This window comes from Temnothorax longispinosus, chromosome 6 (assembly GCF_030848805.1).
Source record: "Temnothorax longispinosus isolate EJ_2023e chromosome 6, Tlon_JGU_v1, whole genome shotgun sequence".
In the NCBI taxonomy this organism is placed as follows: domain Eukaryota; kingdom Metazoa; phylum Arthropoda; class Insecta; order Hymenoptera; family Formicidae; genus Temnothorax; species Temnothorax longispinosus.
Window position 1 is genome coordinate 18,405,442 of NC_092363.1, and position 17,935 is coordinate 18,423,376.

General features: G+C 37.2%; 2 protein-coding genes and 1 long non-coding RNA gene across 4 annotated transcripts in view; 2 read left to right on the plus strand and 1 right to left on the minus strand.

The window, feature by feature from the left end:
* On the plus strand, positions 1-2,803 carry Ada2a (Transcriptional adapter 2A). 2 transcript variants are annotated; one of them, XM_071781015.1, is made up of 3 exons: positions 16-179; positions 2,286-2,466; positions 2,609-2,803. In XM_071781015.1, the coding sequence occupies exons 1-3, from the start codon at positions 116-118 to the stop codon at positions 2,781-2,783; spliced, it is 420 nt and encodes a 139-aa protein (XP_071637116.1). In that variant the 5' UTR covers positions 16-115; the 3' UTR covers positions 2,784-2,803. The 2 variants fall into 2 exon arrangements, with proteins under 2 accessions (XP_071637115.1, XP_071637116.1); XM_071781014.1 differs by lacking the exons at positions 2,286-2,466; positions 2,609-2,803 and adding an exon at positions 623-2,198 and having other exon boundaries at positions 1-179.
* Positions 2,804-6,552: 3,749 nt separating this feature from the next.
* Positions 6,553-17,935, plus strand: part of Pde9 (phosphodiesterase 9) — a 144,874-nt gene continuing 133,491 nt past the window's right edge. Inside the window, exon 1 of the mRNA XM_071780184.1 lies at positions 6,553-8,295. The gene's annotated coding sequence lies outside the window, so the exon portion shown is untranslated. The remainder of the gene's footprint in view (positions 8,296-17,935) is intronic.
* Positions 15,204-17,930, minus strand: LOC139814989 (uncharacterized). Its single transcript, XR_011732640.1, has 2 exons — positions 17,721-17,930; positions 15,204-16,407 (listed from the first exon to the last, which is right to left on the minus strand). It is a non-coding gene; the product is annotated as an uncharacterized lncRNA (long non-coding RNA).

Sequence of the window (17,935 nt, forward strand, 5' to 3'; positions counted from 1 at the left end):
ACGCGATTGATCGTGCGTAGACGGAGGACGAGTCGAGATGAATGGAGTGTTTGGCGTGCCACAGCGTCCTTTTAATCGACAGTAAATACGAGACGTATTTCAATAAAAGTCAGTCATGGCTAATCCTATTCTTACGGATATGACAGAGGAGGATGCGGCGGATCTCCAGTTTCCGAAAGGTACATTTATTTCCTGATCGTTATACGGAAATTTGCAGAAACGCTGTAGCTAACCTCACTTTTGTAATACTTGTTGACAATGTGACGTTAATCGCGTGGGTTTCGAAATAGCACGAGCTTTAGATAGATTACAATTGTATTAAAAGACGCAAATTTAACCAGCTATCTTATTTTCTGACTCTACTGATATTTATCTGATATTTATTTTTTAAAGAAAGAAAGTAAATGCAAATGTAATCTGCTGCTGTAATAGCGGTGCTAACATGTTAACATGCTAATGTTAATGTTACTTTTAAATCTTGACTTATAGTTTATACTATGAGGCTTAAGCACACACAGTTTTAAACAAACTCGCTAACTATTCGTTTTTTTGCGTTAACGTTACTTTAAAATACCTGCACATCCGAGCGGCCAAGGCTAAGGTAACGATTTTCCTCTTTCAGACTGTTTATTGAGTCCAACAGACAAGTCTGAGCATGACGTAGAAGTCGAGGTGTCAGTCTTGAAGGATAAAATTTTTGCCTCAGATCCAAAATGCCGCGTGTGCAGGTCTACTCTCGTGGAACCATACATTCGTTGCGCCATATGCAGCGACGATGTTGAGATATGCCCTCCTTGTTTCGCCAAGGGCTGTGAGATCAACGAACACAAGAACGATCACGACTACGTGATTATAAAGAACGAATTTCCCCTGATCGACGGCAGCAATTGGACAGCTAAGAACGAACTCGAGTTGCTGAATGTTGTGCAACAATGCGGCTTTGGAAACTGGATAGACGTGGGACGTAGGATGCATGGAAAGTCGGCTGAAGAATGCAAGACGCATTATTTGCAGCATTACATAGATAATCAGACTCTGCCGGGCTTGCCGAGGATTGAGGAGAGCAGAGCGAGTTTATTTGGTTGCGAACCGATTCCTTACATGTACAAGTTGCAAGATCTGGAAGAACCTCCTAGATTCGCCCCGAACACGTTCAACGGCAGACTACTGGCGGGTTATAACGCGGCTAGGTCAGATTTCGAAGTAAATTTCGATAATTACGCGGAATCGCTGGTATCCGATCTCGAATTGGATGAATTTCAACCGGGCGACAACGATTACGAGTTAGGGCAGGCCTTGCAAGCGGCGATAGCGCAAGCATATAACAACAGATTAAAAGAACGCATGAGAAGACGGAGAGTTGTACGTGACCACGGACTAATCGCATTTCGCAAGGTCATGTCGTCGATACAGAGATATGAGAATATGATAACGAGACCGTTCGCAGAGAGACTGTTAATATTCATGCAGCTTGTGGACGGGATGGAATTTGATTTTCTCATGGAGGGTCTTAACCGCGCCGGTGAACTGAAAAATCATATCAGTAGGCTACTGGACTTCAGGCGAAACGGGCTCAAGCACTTCTACAGCGTACCCACGTTTCAAAAGCTGAGTAAACTGAGACAGGAGAACGAGCGAGAAAAGAAGCTGTATCTGAACAATCCGGAGTACAGCTGGAGAAGTCTGTTGCCCGATAGCGTTGTTAGCTGCAGCAGTCCGATTCTCGGAAGCGCGTCGCAACGTAAAACTGCGCCCCCTCTTGCCATAAAGGGTTTACCAGGATACGAAAAACTGAGCGCTGATGAGAGAGAGCTTTGCTCCGTCGTGAGAATCGTGCCTACTAATTTTTTAGACTTTAAGCAGCTCTTGATATTGGAAAGCAAGAAGAACGGTTATCTTAGATTAGCCCAGGCCCGTATCCTTCTAAAAATCGACGTGAACAAAACGCGAAAGATATATGACTTCCTGGTGGAAAAGGAATACATAAATAAGCCATCTTAATGATTATTTTAAAGTAACTGATACAGAAATAACAATAACACGCGAATGATAGTACTGTGATAGTACGAATTAAGTTATATTAAATGTTCGGTATTTAATAATAATAATATTATAATAATATTAAAAAAATAATAATTTTAAGTTTTAACAATTTCTGATAAATAAAGTTTTACATTTAGGGAAGTTTGTGAAATAGATTTCAAGTCCTCTTTTCCTTCATCCTATTATCTTTATTAAGATTTTCGTCATTAATTAAATAACGAAGGCGCTAAATTCCTTCACAGAATTTGAAAATGCAGAGACATTGTTGATATCGGAAGTATACATGCTTCTTGAGCACAGAAAAGCTCAAAATGAATCAGCTGAGGAAGAACAGGAATTTTCCGAAGTTTTCATGAAGAGCTTGACATACACCAACCGATTCGGAAAGTTGAAAAATAAAGAGACGATCGCAGCCGTTAGAAGGTAGCTATATATTTTTCAGTTATTTAATGTACATAAATTGTTTTAAAATAGAAGTTTGCATAGAAAATGCTGGTAATATGTTATAACATCATGAAATATATAAATTAAATATAATGCGAAATGTAATATTGTTACTTTGCAGTTTGTTGATGCAAAAGAAGCTACATAAATTTGAAATTGCCTCGTTAGCAAACTTGTGTCCCGAAACTCCAGAGGAGGCGAAAGCTCTTATCCCGAGTCTCGAAGGACGCCTAGAAGACGAAGAACTCAGAACGATATTGGATGATATACAAACAAAAAGATCATTGCAGTATTAAAATAAATTTGATACATCCTGTTTTCATTTTCCTTTGCAATTCCTTCCAGTAATATAAAGAATATTTAACACGGAGCAAAATCTCAACATGGACTTTGCTCCAATGAAAATATATTATATTGACTTATTTATATATTGCTATAGGCACTTGCACAGGATTTCATTAAATGTTATTTTAGCGCGTTCTATCAATATTCGTTACAATTAAATTCTACTCTTAAAATTCTGCGGTATCTAATTACTACGATTACTAATTAAGCTGTAATTGTCGATTTACATCATTATTATTATAGTATATGAAAGAAAGGCAGTGTTCTGTAAATTAATAAAATTCAAAAAGATTTGTCATAGATCGAGTGTATATAATCTCCTGCTACGAAGTCATTATCTTAACGTATCGAAATTTGCGCGAAAAATGTCTATTAATAATTGTTATTACGACGAAATAAATTTATTAGATTATTATATATAATACTTAGAAAATTCCATCTATTTTGAGCACGTTTAGTAGGACTGCTAAAAAGCTGCTCGCGCAATCAGAGAACTCTTATTCAGTTACCCAATTCCGGTAATTTGCGATAAAACGAGATAACTCGCGAAAAAAGACGGCACTAATCGCACCGACGACAACCGTGTATTACCAACGAGCTAATTATGGTTGGCTTGGCATGAAATAGTGGGTTCTCATTATCATCCCGTAGGATTCTTGGCTACCCGGCAGCAAGGTAACTCGTTCGACTTGGTGCTCTTTTTAGCAAAGCTGAGCTCGCGATAAGGATCGATGATGTCGTTCCACCTATCATTTACCGCGAATCGTAATAGGTACTCTTCGCTATGCTTTTTGCATTAAAAACACGATAGTCTTCTTGTTCCTTTTCTTCGTTGGTCTTTTTCTCTCCTGACTGTTTTCGCGAGAAATGTGTTCTCGCACTCGCACGGCATATTTTTAAGGGATTTTTTATTACAACATAAAAAATATGTTTTTTAAGTTCTGGTTTAAAGAAAGAGAGATACTGAAGACAACAAAGAAATCTGCGGCATCGGCTTTGTTCTTTTTCTTGTAGCGTTAGCACGCGCCATCTCTTCGACATTTGAATCTCACTCGATAAAAGAGTTACAAACAACATTAATCTTATTTTAATATTAAATTAAAAAGTAATAAATGAACGGATGCTTAAAAATAATTATTCAATTATAATTTGAAAACCAAATATTGAATTGACATTCTATCTTTTTTACTTATTATATTTAAAACACATTTAGTGAAAGATGTAAAAGCGGAAGTATTTGGCGAAAATTAAAATATCACGATAATTGTTATCTTTGTTTAAATTTTCGGTTTAAAAAAATCGATCCTCAACTAGATCGAATAATTTATTTTTGCTGCCGATTTTCATCTTATTCTGATTTATTTTGCGCAAATATCTACCTATCGGATGCGAGCAAAATGAAAAAAATACGAAAATAAAATATGACATTATATTTTACAGCTCGTAGCTTCTATAAAATAATTTTTTTTCTTAAAGTGTTTACGAATTACTTGTTCTCGTGCAAATTTTTAAGTCAAATAAAAGTGCATTAGATAATATCGTGAAAAGTGCTTACATATCGCGCATAATGACACTCGCATTAGTGTCAGCGAGAAGAGCGGCGCCGTCGTTGGCGACACAGTAATCGGCAACTGCACCGCTCCCACGAAGAAGCCTCTTAAAATAATTATGACGGTCCTTAATCGTCTGTAAACTCGGAGAAAATGTTGCTGGTTTTACCAGCGCGGTGAATTGCGTGCGACTAGTAATCGATAACGGAATCGAAACGATCGGAGAAACGCTATCATCAAAACGATGGGATCGATGAATCGATCGTACCGAAATAGCACCGTCCGCATTCGCGATGAGTACATTATAGGGGAATAAGAAATTTATATACACTATGATATAAATAATAGAAGATTCGAACGATTTAGAAATTTTAGCAATTTTCCATAGAAATGAATTGTTTTATTATTTTATTTTTGGCCTCGTTTTTCTTACAGCAACTATTATTTTCTACAATTCCAAGTATGGAACCCTAATGGGAAATAAAATTGTTTTCTATCTCGTAATCCGCCGTAATGTTAATATAAAACTTATGTAAAATTTTCATATAATTTCTACAAAAATTATAACTTTGATACAATTATGCTCTTAATTTTTACGTTCGGGTAGGTAATCTTTTATTTTCGCAATTCAAATCAGGATGCAAATCATATTCTACAGAAACAACGCTTACAAAGTGTCGCAATGGGATAATTAGACACTGCTGGAAGACTCGTTGTCACATTAGTTTTTTTTTCTAATATGACGTTATTTTCTTGAAATTGCGTAGTAAGTACAAGTTACGCGCGTAACGAGCATGCTCTAGAGATCGGGATAGAGCTACTGAAACGTGCAACAAGTCTATATATTTCGCGCAGTGAGTTTGACGGCCAATCGATGGAATCAATTTGCATAATGTATACACGCGAACGCGTATGCTTGACAATGCCTTGATGCGGAGTTGCCTTTATATAGTGATAGGGAAATATCATTGACGTCCGCTAACGTCAATAAAATCGCTGAAAAGACCAGAAGTTCGCGAGGATAAAAAATTTAATTGTATTTTAAAGATGCAAGATGTGCGCGGTTAGCACACTGTCGACTAGAGAGATTCTCTTTTGAATAATAAAATTATAAACCCGTATTTAAATTATAAAATCTTGCATAATAAAATCATGTTTAGTGTTAAATTAATTCAGAACGAGGAATCGATATCATCCCCGCGAATAAGACCTTATAATCGTATTATGTGCTGAATTGATTTACAATTCTCTGTACTTGTAAAACAATTCAGCGTTCCAAACTTTAACGAGTCCGCGTTTTAAGCGAGTTTATACAGTTTCTCGAAGTACTGAACGATTGTCAAACTAATGATGCTGCAGGACACGGTTCTGTTGTTTTAATGTACTTTCAAATGAGGTGGAAACTGATTTAAACTGTCGTGCTTTACGTCCAAGACCGGTAACGACGATTAATAACGCACGATTAATGTATCACGTATATCCGAGTCGTGTAACGACATACCGTGTGTAACGATGTTGTTACAATGATATATTGTATTTCATACGGTATTTTTCCTCACTAGCCACGTGCTTTGATCTTTTAAGAAAATAAACAGCGAGAATTAATTCCGTTCGTAATAAATTATTCGGAAAAAGAATATAGTGATAAAATAAAATTTAAATACACAATTGCAAGGTACATGAGAATATTTACTGGCGAAGTAAATATTATTTATTCGGTTTGAGAATATTTTTGTTAATTGACATAAGTTTATGTCGCTACTAAATAATTATGACTTATGAATTATTTTAAATAATTTTCACGTAACAAAAATCTTATTCTGGTGTAAGGTCAGTTCGAGAGAATTAATTTCTTAAGTATATGTATTGATAGATTTTGTTTATTAATCATATGATATGCTAATATGCATTAACTAAACATGCATCAAATTCTAAAATGCGAAAAGGATTATGTTAATTTCCTAAAATTTAATTAATTAAACTTAACGAAAGAAAAGCATACGTATTACATTGCTTATTCATCTATAAAACATTCAACACTACGTAAATTATATACATGCACTATCTGTATTATAATCCGTAAAGATTTATAAGGAGAAACACGTTGCAGGGGGTCCTAGATACATAATTTACTCATATATAAATTACTGTTTTTTAAATAACTCTTTTGAATGAACGTTAAAAAGCATAGCGATATGATGTCTTAACAGGTAGCGAGGCAAATCGGAGCGAGTAAGGAACGTGGTAAGTCGACCTGCACGGTGCAAAGCTAGCGATCGAGTGCATCGAGTGAGAGCGCGGGCCCTGTCGGCCGGGCGACGCGTCGGTTCGGCCGCGATCGGCTGCGCGGCCGAAGGTCGCCGAGGCCGGCCGATGGCGACCGAGCATCAGTACAGCGGAGGCGCTCCGGCAGTCCGGTCGAGACCGAGACGTATTCAGTATATGTTAAGCAGGCGCGCGCGATACGAGTTGTCACGTTTTACCTTTCGCGAGCGCGCCGCCATCGCGCATCGTCGCCGCCGACGACGCGATCAGCGTCTCTCTCTCTCTCTCTCTCTTCCCCGATAATGCATCTCGAACGATAAGATTGCGCGTTCTTTTCACGCGTGCCCCGGACATATACATGAAATTTGAAAAACTAAGTGCGCGGCACCGATAAGCGGGAGAAGCGCTCCGGTTCTTATTCTTCCTCACTTTCCGCGACCGTGACTCACAGTTTTTAAAAGCCGCGCGTGTCCGAGAGCCGCGAGGGGAAAAATGTCGCGACGAAAGTGAAGATTCGAAACGGATCTCGTGTTCTCGCGATCCAACCACCGATTTCTCGCTCCCTCCCCGTCATCCTTCTCACCATCCTTTCCTCCCGTATTATTTATCGTTTCCTCTCACTCGACTTCCATCCCGTTTCTCCCTCGCGCTCCACTCGTTCCTTCTCTCGTCGTACTTCTTCTCCCTCTCCCCATCTCTCTCGCACTCTCCTTCTCTCTCCTTCGCACCGACGTCGTCTCGTGGGGTCAGTGTCTGCTCGATCGGATCCTGAGCAGGAACATACCGGCGGACGAGGAGGAAGAGGTGGAGGAGAGGACGATCTCTTTCCCTCGGCGCGGCCCTCCCTCGGAGACCGCAACCGTTGCGACGCGCGCTCGCGAGCGAGCGAGCGCGCGCGCGCGCGCACCACGTCCTTCGAGAGTCATTTTCGGAGCGCGCTCCGTTTTTCGCGCACCGCGCCACGCGACCACCACCGCGAGACCGCGAGCGGCAGAAATGTGATGATGTGACTGACGTCGAGCGGGGCAAACGCGCGTCATCGCGGGGCCATCGTCGCTCGAGGATCGACGCCGAAGCGGATTGATTGTCGCGCCGACTTCGGACACGCGACCTCCCCGCCTGTCCCGTTCGCGGTGGCGGTGCAGGAAATTGTGATTTGTGGTGCCCGGCTCGCTCCTTATCACGCTCGCTCCTTGCGTAGTATCACTCGCCTTTTTTCTGCTCATTCCCGTGCCTCCCCTCCCCCCCCTCTCTCTCTCTTTCTTTCCTCTTTCTCCGGTATCATTTCTCGTCTCCGTTCCTCGCGCGCGTTTTTTCCATCTCCCGCTCCGTCGGCCTCCTCTTCCTCCGTCACACCTCGCGGCCGCCTTACGTCGTCTCGCTCGCTCGCGCGTCGCGTGTTTTCTCGCGAGCGAATGCGAGAAGAAGGAGAATCGGCGGGCGATTGATACCGCGAGAGAAAGAGACACACGCCGCCTCTCGGAGGAGGGAACGAGATCGGAGTAGCCGCGAGTTTGTGTTTTTGTTTATCACGGACGGACTGCACCGGTATATATAACTATACACCGCGCTGCGCTGGTGCGCGAGAGGAAGTTGCAAGTGGACGCCCGTCGGAAGGACGATTCGTTGCCGGAGGCGTTCGAGAAAGGTAAGCTCGATGTGCCCTCCGTTTTGCGTTTCGTGTCCAAGTCGAGAGTGCGTGAAAGAAATGTCGACGAACAGTTCTTACCGTTTAGAAAGATTGGGATAATTCGATTTGAAAGAGAGAGACAAAATTATACTAAAAATAGTCGAGACCGACAGATTGAATTTTCATAAAAGAAATGTAGGGGAGTAGTTCTTTTATCGATGAGTAGGATTAGAATGATTTACATCGAATCAAATATTCGAAAGAAAAGGAGAGTCCGACAAATTAAAATGTATTTGCGGCTGAGGATACGCGCAATTTGTCTTTTGAGCAATTATATTAACAAAGCACCGCCCGATTGTCTGGGAAATTGGACAAGTATCGGACAAAATGTATCGGCGAAAAATGCATATTCAGAGCGTCCCGACAAACGACTTTGAATATGCATTCGTATATCAGCGTATATAAAACGCACAAAACGCACGCCGCGCCGCGCGCGCCGGTGCACTTGTAAATACACGCGCGAGAAAATGTTATTATACGCGAATACATTTCACCTAACACCGGTCGCGGGGGCGAGTTGATTCATCGTAGCGATCAGTATTGTCGACTTGAACACACAACATTGTCGCGTACATTTGTCACGCAAATGTTCGGAGCGCAGAATGACTTCGCTACCATTGTGTACACACCGTACTATTACGTTCGATGTGTGGTAATGCCTCGTACACGCTGAGCTGCATTCGTATATTCGTTCGCTTCAGCAACAGGCGAGCTTTTTTTTTCCCACCTACCGCACGTTTCCCGTTACATTAATCTCGGGAACTGCACCGCTGTTGCTATATACCTTCCACCCTCGAAAGTCAAGCTTATCTCTTGGAAAGATTTAATAATATTACCCGCGGTTAATTAGACCTCTCCGACAAAATTTTCATCAGCGAGTAAGTTTAAATTTATAAACACGCATTTACTATATTATATATACCGTGTAACTTGTGCGTTGTTGCGTCGCGAATTCAGTTCTATTCGTATAAATATTAACGAGACATTGCGACGTCTGTAATTCCAAGAGCACAAAACCTACTGGCGTTTAATTTTTTTTCCTTACATTAAAATCGTCCGTTTCTTCGCTCACACAAGGTTAACGTGCGTTCAAAGAAGCACGAACGTACTTGTTGTATAACGATACTTAGCAGGTAGCACGCGGTCGTTTCTTTACAGCGAATAAACTTAGATATATCGCGAATTGATTTAATTACGGGCACATTAGACAGAATTTATCGTTGGCGTTTTGCTGGCCGAAGCTGGCGGTTCCGAAACGGTTGATTCGCTTTGTGAAATGAACATGCATAGTGAATGCAGGCGCATTAGCAAGCGAGCAAAACGAACACGGAGGTATACGTAGTGCATCGTGCATTGCGAAGCATTATAGTCACTGCTAGATAAATTGTCATGAGATTTCAATAGCAATACCGCAAATATTCCTACGGTTAGAAAACTTGTATTTTGTTTATATTTAATTTACAATTACAACAATATTTCCAGATATAATCTTTTTAAAAGAACAAATTATATGCTTATTAGTGCTTATAGTGCTTGAAACTTTATTACAAGCTTTCCCTCTATATTGTAATGTATTATTAATTAAAGTTTAAATTATTTCTTGTAAAATATTAAATTTATGAAATAAATTTAAAGTTACATTGCGCAATCTAAATTTTCTCTTTGAGCAAAGTCGAAATTTCAAGTTAATCGCTAAATAAATTTTCGCCCCTTATTTACATTCTTGAAACATCATTTGAGAAATGGCTCTTGGATTTTTGCTTTTAAATAATGTCATGATTAAACTGTTGATTGAGCTTTTTGTAGAGCAAGTATGAAAATTTGAAAGGAGTATACACACGCCAATTCTCATTCTAGGCGGAATGTTCCGCGTATAATAGTGAGTAATCGTTATTTAGCAGTGGACTTGATGTAATGACATGGCACATTATAAATTAGACGGCTGTAATGCAAATTGCAGTAGACGGTTTTCCATGAATGAGTGCGCGCGTAGCGCACGTTGAACCTTAATTTACTTCCGAGAGGGGTGTGCATTATGGCGATTGCATTTAACGGGAGGATATGTGGGTTCTCATAATATTTTTCCTGCATAGGTATCGTCTGTCGTTTATTCATTGACTTTTGTTATTACAAAACTTGGCAATGGGTTATAATATATAATATACTGTCGGAAATAACCTCTCTCTCTCTCTCTCTCTCTCTCTTTTTTTCTTTTTTGCCGTTCTTTATTATTATATCTCAACTTCAGTTATATTGCCTCAATTTAATTCCTAACACGATAATCATATTGCTTTAATACTAATTATTTTAGGGGCACATGTGCGACTCGTTAAAAAAGACTTTTTCTTTTATTCTACAAGTACGTGACATTTCTCAAATATTTTCAAACAAAGTTATTTTATGTTCCGTTGCGAGTTGTAAATTTTATCAGTTTCGGATAGAAAGCCACACAGTTTGCACGATCGTTTCCGTGAGTCATTTAATTCCTCGGGCTTTCGCTTTTTATCACGGAAAAACAAACGAAAGAAGATGGCCTTATCTTGCCGCTCGCAAGCCCGCGACTTGTTCTCGTAGGAATGAAAAACAGTTTTAAAGTTTGTCTTCAGCTATTGAAAAGACGTGTCACTGAACATTTTATTTAATTTTTTTTGTCTCCAATTGCGTTTTCCGTTACTGCGTTTCTAGAATCGTAAAGTCCCCGAAAGAAAAACGGGTCCTTCTTTTCGCGACGTTATTCACGACGAGCAATTTCTCGTATAATGAGTCGCGACGGAAAATGATTTCCTACTTTCACGCTTGCGTTTGAATACGAGCGATGAAAATTGCGTTATAAACGTTTCCGTCACGAATATTAAGACCGGGTGATTCAATTTTTAATATTTGATGTTAACTCGATATTGATTTTCGTCCCGTTGTGAATCAGTTGCATTTCGTCATAAATTATGACGAAAATTTGAATTAAAGTCTTACATATATCTAATGTTAATGTATATTGTTATAATTATATATTTCAATATTATATTTTACTAATTCCCGATTTTAATTGCTATGCTGATTTAAGACATTCATGATTCATGAAATGTATTGCTCTATTAGAACCGTGTGTAATTAATTTTTTTTCAAGCCAATGTTATTTGCATTGTTCACGTTTATTTTCAGCTAACAGTTTTCTCGTATGAAATTATTAATTAATATCGACGAAATTTAAAAAATGATCCATTTTATATTGTAGCTTAGCTATGAGTCAAACAACTCAAACATTCATGTCTCTAGTCCCTAACATGGTATGAAAAGATTGTTTGTTCGCTGCAGCTCTGTTGGCGAATTCATAACGAAAATGGATCTCTCTCGAGGGAGCGAAATCCGTCACGTTCTGTTTGATATGTTTTCAAAAATGGTGTAGTGTTGTATCCTCCTTAAATGACACTCTGGAAATGTAACTATCTCTTAATTGAATTATTCGTAACACCCATGAGAATATTAAAGAGACGCACTCGTTTACTCTTCTTGTTTTTTACGGGATGATTATCTAATGTTATAATTATAACTCACGAAAGACGTTTTCTCTCATAACAGTCAAGAGCAAAAAGTAAATTCATAAACTGCAACAGAGAGAATATAAAATTTCATTTAAAATTTGCACACACAGTCCGGCATATTATCTCTTTAATTGAAGGAATCCAGCAAAAATTACGCGAATATAATCTTAATAATTAATTATTACTTAATAATATCTTATTGCTTTATCACCGAAATTGATGAGAATATTTTGGACGAAATTATAACGGAACCGTAGACAGAGATAAGCTCACTAAATTTTCCCTCGTGGGACTTAGCACGTATTGCTTCGGGCTCTTCAATTATTCACGATACGGGATTCATAATGGCGGGTGAGTAAAGTATCTAGATGCAATATATCTAGTATACTACACTATAGAGAAATATACTGTCTCGTTCATTAAATCATTGATCCGTTTTGAAGATCAAAGTACTAAATTCAACAGACATTTATTACTCGTTGTACAAGTACACATAAATTTTAAAAAGTGAAGAAGTTTTATAACGAATATTTTGGTCAGTAGTATGCTTCTCAATTTTAAAGAAACAATCGAAATAATTTGCACATGAATATGCCGTCTCACTCGAGAATCACTCGAAATTATCAAGATCTTGTTACCAATTCAATTCCGTAATCTAATATTGTACGTTACCAGTTATATCACCGAGAATTTGTTATATAGTATTCGGTTGTTGCGAAATTATGGTATTAATTTTCCACGGTCTCTCTACGTGGCTTCACGCCAAGCGTGTAACGTCTTCATCAGTAAAACAAGCCGTCGCGACTGGCGCGTTAGCGAGACGAAAGCCGCATTAGTCGGTCGCATCTGTCAATAATTATTATCACGGGTGCGCAGTGCGTGCCGCGTTTCGTAGACGGCCGCTGCATGCACGTTATCTGAAAAAATACGAGGCGAGCGATATCAACGACCCGTAGATACGACGCGATGGTAAGAGAGAGAGAGAGAGAGAGAGACAAAAAGGAACGGGAGAGTCGTTGAGGGAAAGATTGAAGGAGAAAGAGGTGTCGGAGAGGAAGATCGGAGAGACGAGAAAGAGGAGAGTTTCACGAGACGATACGAAATGGTTTTCGGGAACTTACTCGATCCGTGGTTGCCGTGACGTGCATTTCGTTCGCGGCACAATAACAATCAATGTCACGATAATTTATCGTAAAAGAGCAGTAAGTCACTGTCGAACTACCGGAACGTATAACAGTGCATTTCGTGAGGTAATTTTAGATAAATTAATAGTGCGGCACGAAGAAATAGATAGGTATTAGACCCTTGTTTTACGATAATATTCATGCATTGATAATTTTCGGATTATGTACGGTCAGTGAATTGAGCTTTTTGGGTTGAGAGCAAATAAAATCTTACTTTTTAAGCTACTTGCAGTCGAATTTTCATTTGGAAAGCTTCAGTCTTTGCGAGCGATCGCGTTACCTTTCCGAAGAGTTACAACGAGCTCTAAATTGATCCTGTCGATAAGAGAAAGAGGCTGCAGTCACGCGAGCCAGCACTCCGGAATACCTTCTCGATTGGTTCGATATATTTTAATAATGACGACTCTTCTGTTTAACTTTCACTTGAATCGCTTTGCATTTTGCCATTTCGAAACCGATAACACACCGTTGATTCTGTATTACAATGACGCTTATTATTCTAACTTATGAGAATAACAGATATATATGTAACATCAGAATAGTTCATCTTTCTACGAATTATACGATTGAATTGGTTTTGTAAGAATACAATAGAAAATATAAAACGGCTAGTGTTACTCTAACATTATGATTACATATATATACTTCATGCAATCCTTAGATATGGAAACATTATATTTTGTCACATAAAATGCCTCCAATCCAGCCTAATTTAAGAGTAAGTATCCGTGTATCTTTACAGATCTACAGATTATAGTTATTTGCGGATGTAGCGGAATGTGACTCTGCAAGTTCATAAATTCGCAAATTCCGAATTGAATTGCAAGATAACGATAGCTTTTTGGCGTCTATATTCGCAGTTTATCTCACAATTCTCGTTAATTCCAACAGTTTGACGGTGATTTGTATAAGTGACAATTGCGATAACGGTAATAAAAGTATTTGCATGTGTAGCCTTGACGGAAGACGCATCTTTGCGGCTATGGACGTTGGAGACTCTCGTTTACCGAAGCGATCATTAAACATTTCGCCGTCTCTGTGCGCATATTTGCATAAATACCAATTATGTAATTAATACTAATAGGTAATGGTAAAGACGTGCAATGAATATACATGAAACGGATGTACAATTCATATGATGAATGCTGTGATGATAAGATCTTGAACTTTGCGCTTTTCGAACCAGGACCAGAATTTTAAATTGGATTTTTGTCTCTGATTCGCACTTTTCTTGTTAGTTTCCTGTAAGGCATTCGTTGACCAATAAAAGAAAAAAAATGATATTTTAATAATTTATGCGAGAATTGATGAAAGAATGAAATTTGTTTCTCCACCGTTACTATGACATGATTTTTATTAAAGCTATAAAAGAGAATACAAAAAATAAAATTGATTGTTACATTAATAGTCATACATTTCACACAATCAGTCATGTCTATCGATGCGATGATGAGATTGTTAGTTATAATTTTTTAAAAATAATTTTCTGATAGTTTTATCAAAGTAATTAACCAATTAATTTTTTCAGATAAAAAATATTACAGTGCCATATTTATTAAATCTTAATTTTAAAATTATATGTTATAATTACGCGATATATGTTCTGAAAACAAAACATACTGTAGAAAGTATTTTTTTTTATTTTTTAAAATTCATGCTAGATATTTGTCAGTTAAATGTTAAAGAAAACAGATTTTATCGTAATTTATTTTTTACGTAGCATTAATGCGCAACCTGTCTTATAGTAAAATATTTTAAGAAATATTGGTTTTTACCTTATATGTTTTTTTACATATAATAATATTGTCCCAAGCATTTCTTATGTATGTTTTAATAATTTACATTATATAGATATGTAAATTATTAATATAAATGCAATGTCGTTAAATGGAACGAACTTTAACTGTTGGGTTTTACCTTATATTAACGTATATACTTGTAGACATTAAACATTATATAAATTCTCTATCGTTAGAATTGTTGTTCAATTCCACCATTCCATAACTGTTGGGTTTTACCTTATATTAACGTTAATACTTGTAGACATTAAACATTATATAAATTCTCTATCGTTAGAATTGTTGTTCAATTCCACCATTGCATAGATTTACTATTGAATATGTAATCGACTTTTTTATTTGCATTTTACAAAGCCAACCGTGTAGCGCAAAATGCTATGAATAAATGTTTATTGATGACTCGCACGAGTGAATCTAGTAACAAGCTAAAAATTTACTTATGTAACACACGCATATATACGGATGAATATCCACATTAAATGATATTGTTAGCTTGTTGTGATACAATCAGACGATAATATTGTCGCGCGAGTCGTGAAATTTTAGCAGAAGTATTAGTACGTACCTCGACGTATCTACTTCATATTACAAACGAAACCGTCGCGAATCATTGGCTACGTTCAGTGAAAAAAGCAACTCGTTGGAGCTTAATGATTTTTTATTAGAATTGGTTTCTACACTTATTGTTAGATTCAGTAAAGAACTAAACCAATTATATTCAGGAATCATTTAAGCGCTCACTAAGCTTTTTCTGTTGAACGCAGCCATTGATCGAGAGTAGAAAAAAAAAATTATCGCCGATTTGATAGTGATAAGTCGCCTACCATGCGAATAACACAGTTCACCATTTGTAATTCGAGTTATCGTTATTCGGTATCAAAATTTGGAGTTTTCTTATGTTCTATTTCCTATGTTTGAGACAGCCAAACGTGTACATGTGGATCCTACGAACCATTTCATTTGTAAAAGGTCCTCCTCTGCATTCAGGATGCAAACAAAACAATCCCGTATTCTCGCGTGGTCCTGCTGAGGAGATCGGAGATTGAGAGGTTGAGGGACTTCCCGAATGTCTCAAGAATTTTTCTGGGGAATTTTTCGGAGGGGTTTTAAATGGGGAGGTTTGTGCTGGAGAGATCGTAGATTGAGAGGTTCCTGCCGAAGGAGGGGTTCGTTCTTGGGAAGAACTTTCTGAATATTTTCTTTTTTTGGGGGGGGTTTTAAATGGGGAGGTTTGTGGTGAAGAGAACGGAGATTTAGAGTTTTCTGAGTTTTCTGCCGAAGGAGTTCGTTCTTGGGAAGAACTTCCTGAATGTCTTGAGGAGGTTGTAGATCGAGAAGCTTCTTCTGATTTCTTCTTCTTCGACGCAGAAGGACTGTCCATACTTATTATAGTTTGAGCTCTATTTGTAATTAAAACAACTGATTAGATCAAGCAGTCGTATATGTGGTCCAAGATTGCGTAATTTCCTTGAAATTCCTTTTTGGACAGAATATATGTTCGTCTCTGTTTTATCTCCGCATCCATGCAAAACTAGTTCCGAGACGATGCTGAAAATTTTTTAGTATTTATGTCATTATACCTATGTATAAGTGCAGTACATTTCAGAAATAAAATTCAATATTAGAGATCTGGCTAACAATAAGTCAAAAATTTGAACTGTAATTTGTGATTTTTACAAAATTGGATTCTGGAACGATAGGGGAGAGTTGCCGAATGCGTACTCAGGCGGTCGCCTAAATCGTATCTCAATATTTTATATGTATTATTACTTAATATAAACAATATTTAGTAACAAAAATAGGAAATAAATGAGAAATGAGTAATAATAAACAAAAATTTAACAGGTTACATTTTGTTTTGTGCGTGCTAACATTTTGAAAATTTAGGTACAATTTAATTTTTGATCAATTTATATAGCTGATAATAATAATGCTGATAATAATCATGCAATTTTGTTATAAATTTTTATATTTTTATAAAAGACAGTTTATTATAGAATATTTTGCATGTTTTGCATATACTTATTTGCAATTATTATAAAGATTAAATCGATATTTTTTATAAAATATATCAAGTTTCCTAAATCGTACCATTACAAGGTTTCCTATATCGTGTAAGTACGATCTAGAAACTCGTGCTGTATACTGGCGCACGCATTTCTAGATTACGTGACAAATAATTTAGAATTATGTTAACACAACAGAATCTGTTATGTTAACATAACTCTAACACAACAGGATCCAGGAAGATTCGTGTAAATATTATTGTTCAAACGGATATTCTAACAAGTCCGTTTTCAAACATATGCGTTTGAAAAACTCAGAAAGAAAGAATTTGGGAAACAGAGAATTCGAACATTTATAAATTCAAAAAAAGTTTAGTATTCTTGACGTCACGACAGTGACGTCCTTATCTTTTCATTATTGTTAAATATTACTTGATCCTTTTTTGATAAATTATTAATAAAATAAATATTAGTTAATGATTTTTTTCATTAATCTTATATTTTTAATTATTTTTATTTATAAATTCGATGCTTTCAAAAAAGTATAATTTAGAAGATCTACAGGTATGATTTAGGCGACCGGTTGCCTAAATCGTGCCTTTTGCAGCATGTTACAAAATGACTTATAACGAATCAATTTGTTATTGGCGAAAGGTTAAACATGTAATAATAGGTGTCTGAAACATCAGCTATATTAATTTCTAACTTTTATTCGCGTCTTGATTACTTTACCAAATGGAAAATAATAAAAAATAACTTAAGTGGTACGCACGCGGCAACTCTTCCCTATATATTTTCATTTCTATCTTTTCTATGGCCAGATATTTTTGTAATAATGTTTTTTTCGTTACTTACTTTTTCCTGCTCCTACTTTTCTTTTTCTTTTTTCTCTTTTACTTTAGGCTGAAAAAATCGTTTTTCTCTCTAATTCCAAATGTTGATATATCTGTATCATAAATATACAGATTGGTTTAAAATAAGAACGTTATATATAATATTTTTATTCGTTTAGCACTCGTCTCTTAATCTTTTGTGTTAAGAAATTATTTTGTTCATGTCACTGTCGATCG

Coding starts and splice junctions, on each gene's coding strand:
- Ada2a (XM_071781014.1), top strand. CDS start 116: ATGGCTAATCCTATTCTTACGGATATGACAGAGGAGGATGCGGCGGAT. Junction 180..622: donor GGATCTCCAGTTTCCGAAAG/GTACATTTATTT, acceptor TTCCTCTTTCAG/ACTGTTTATTGAGTCCAACA.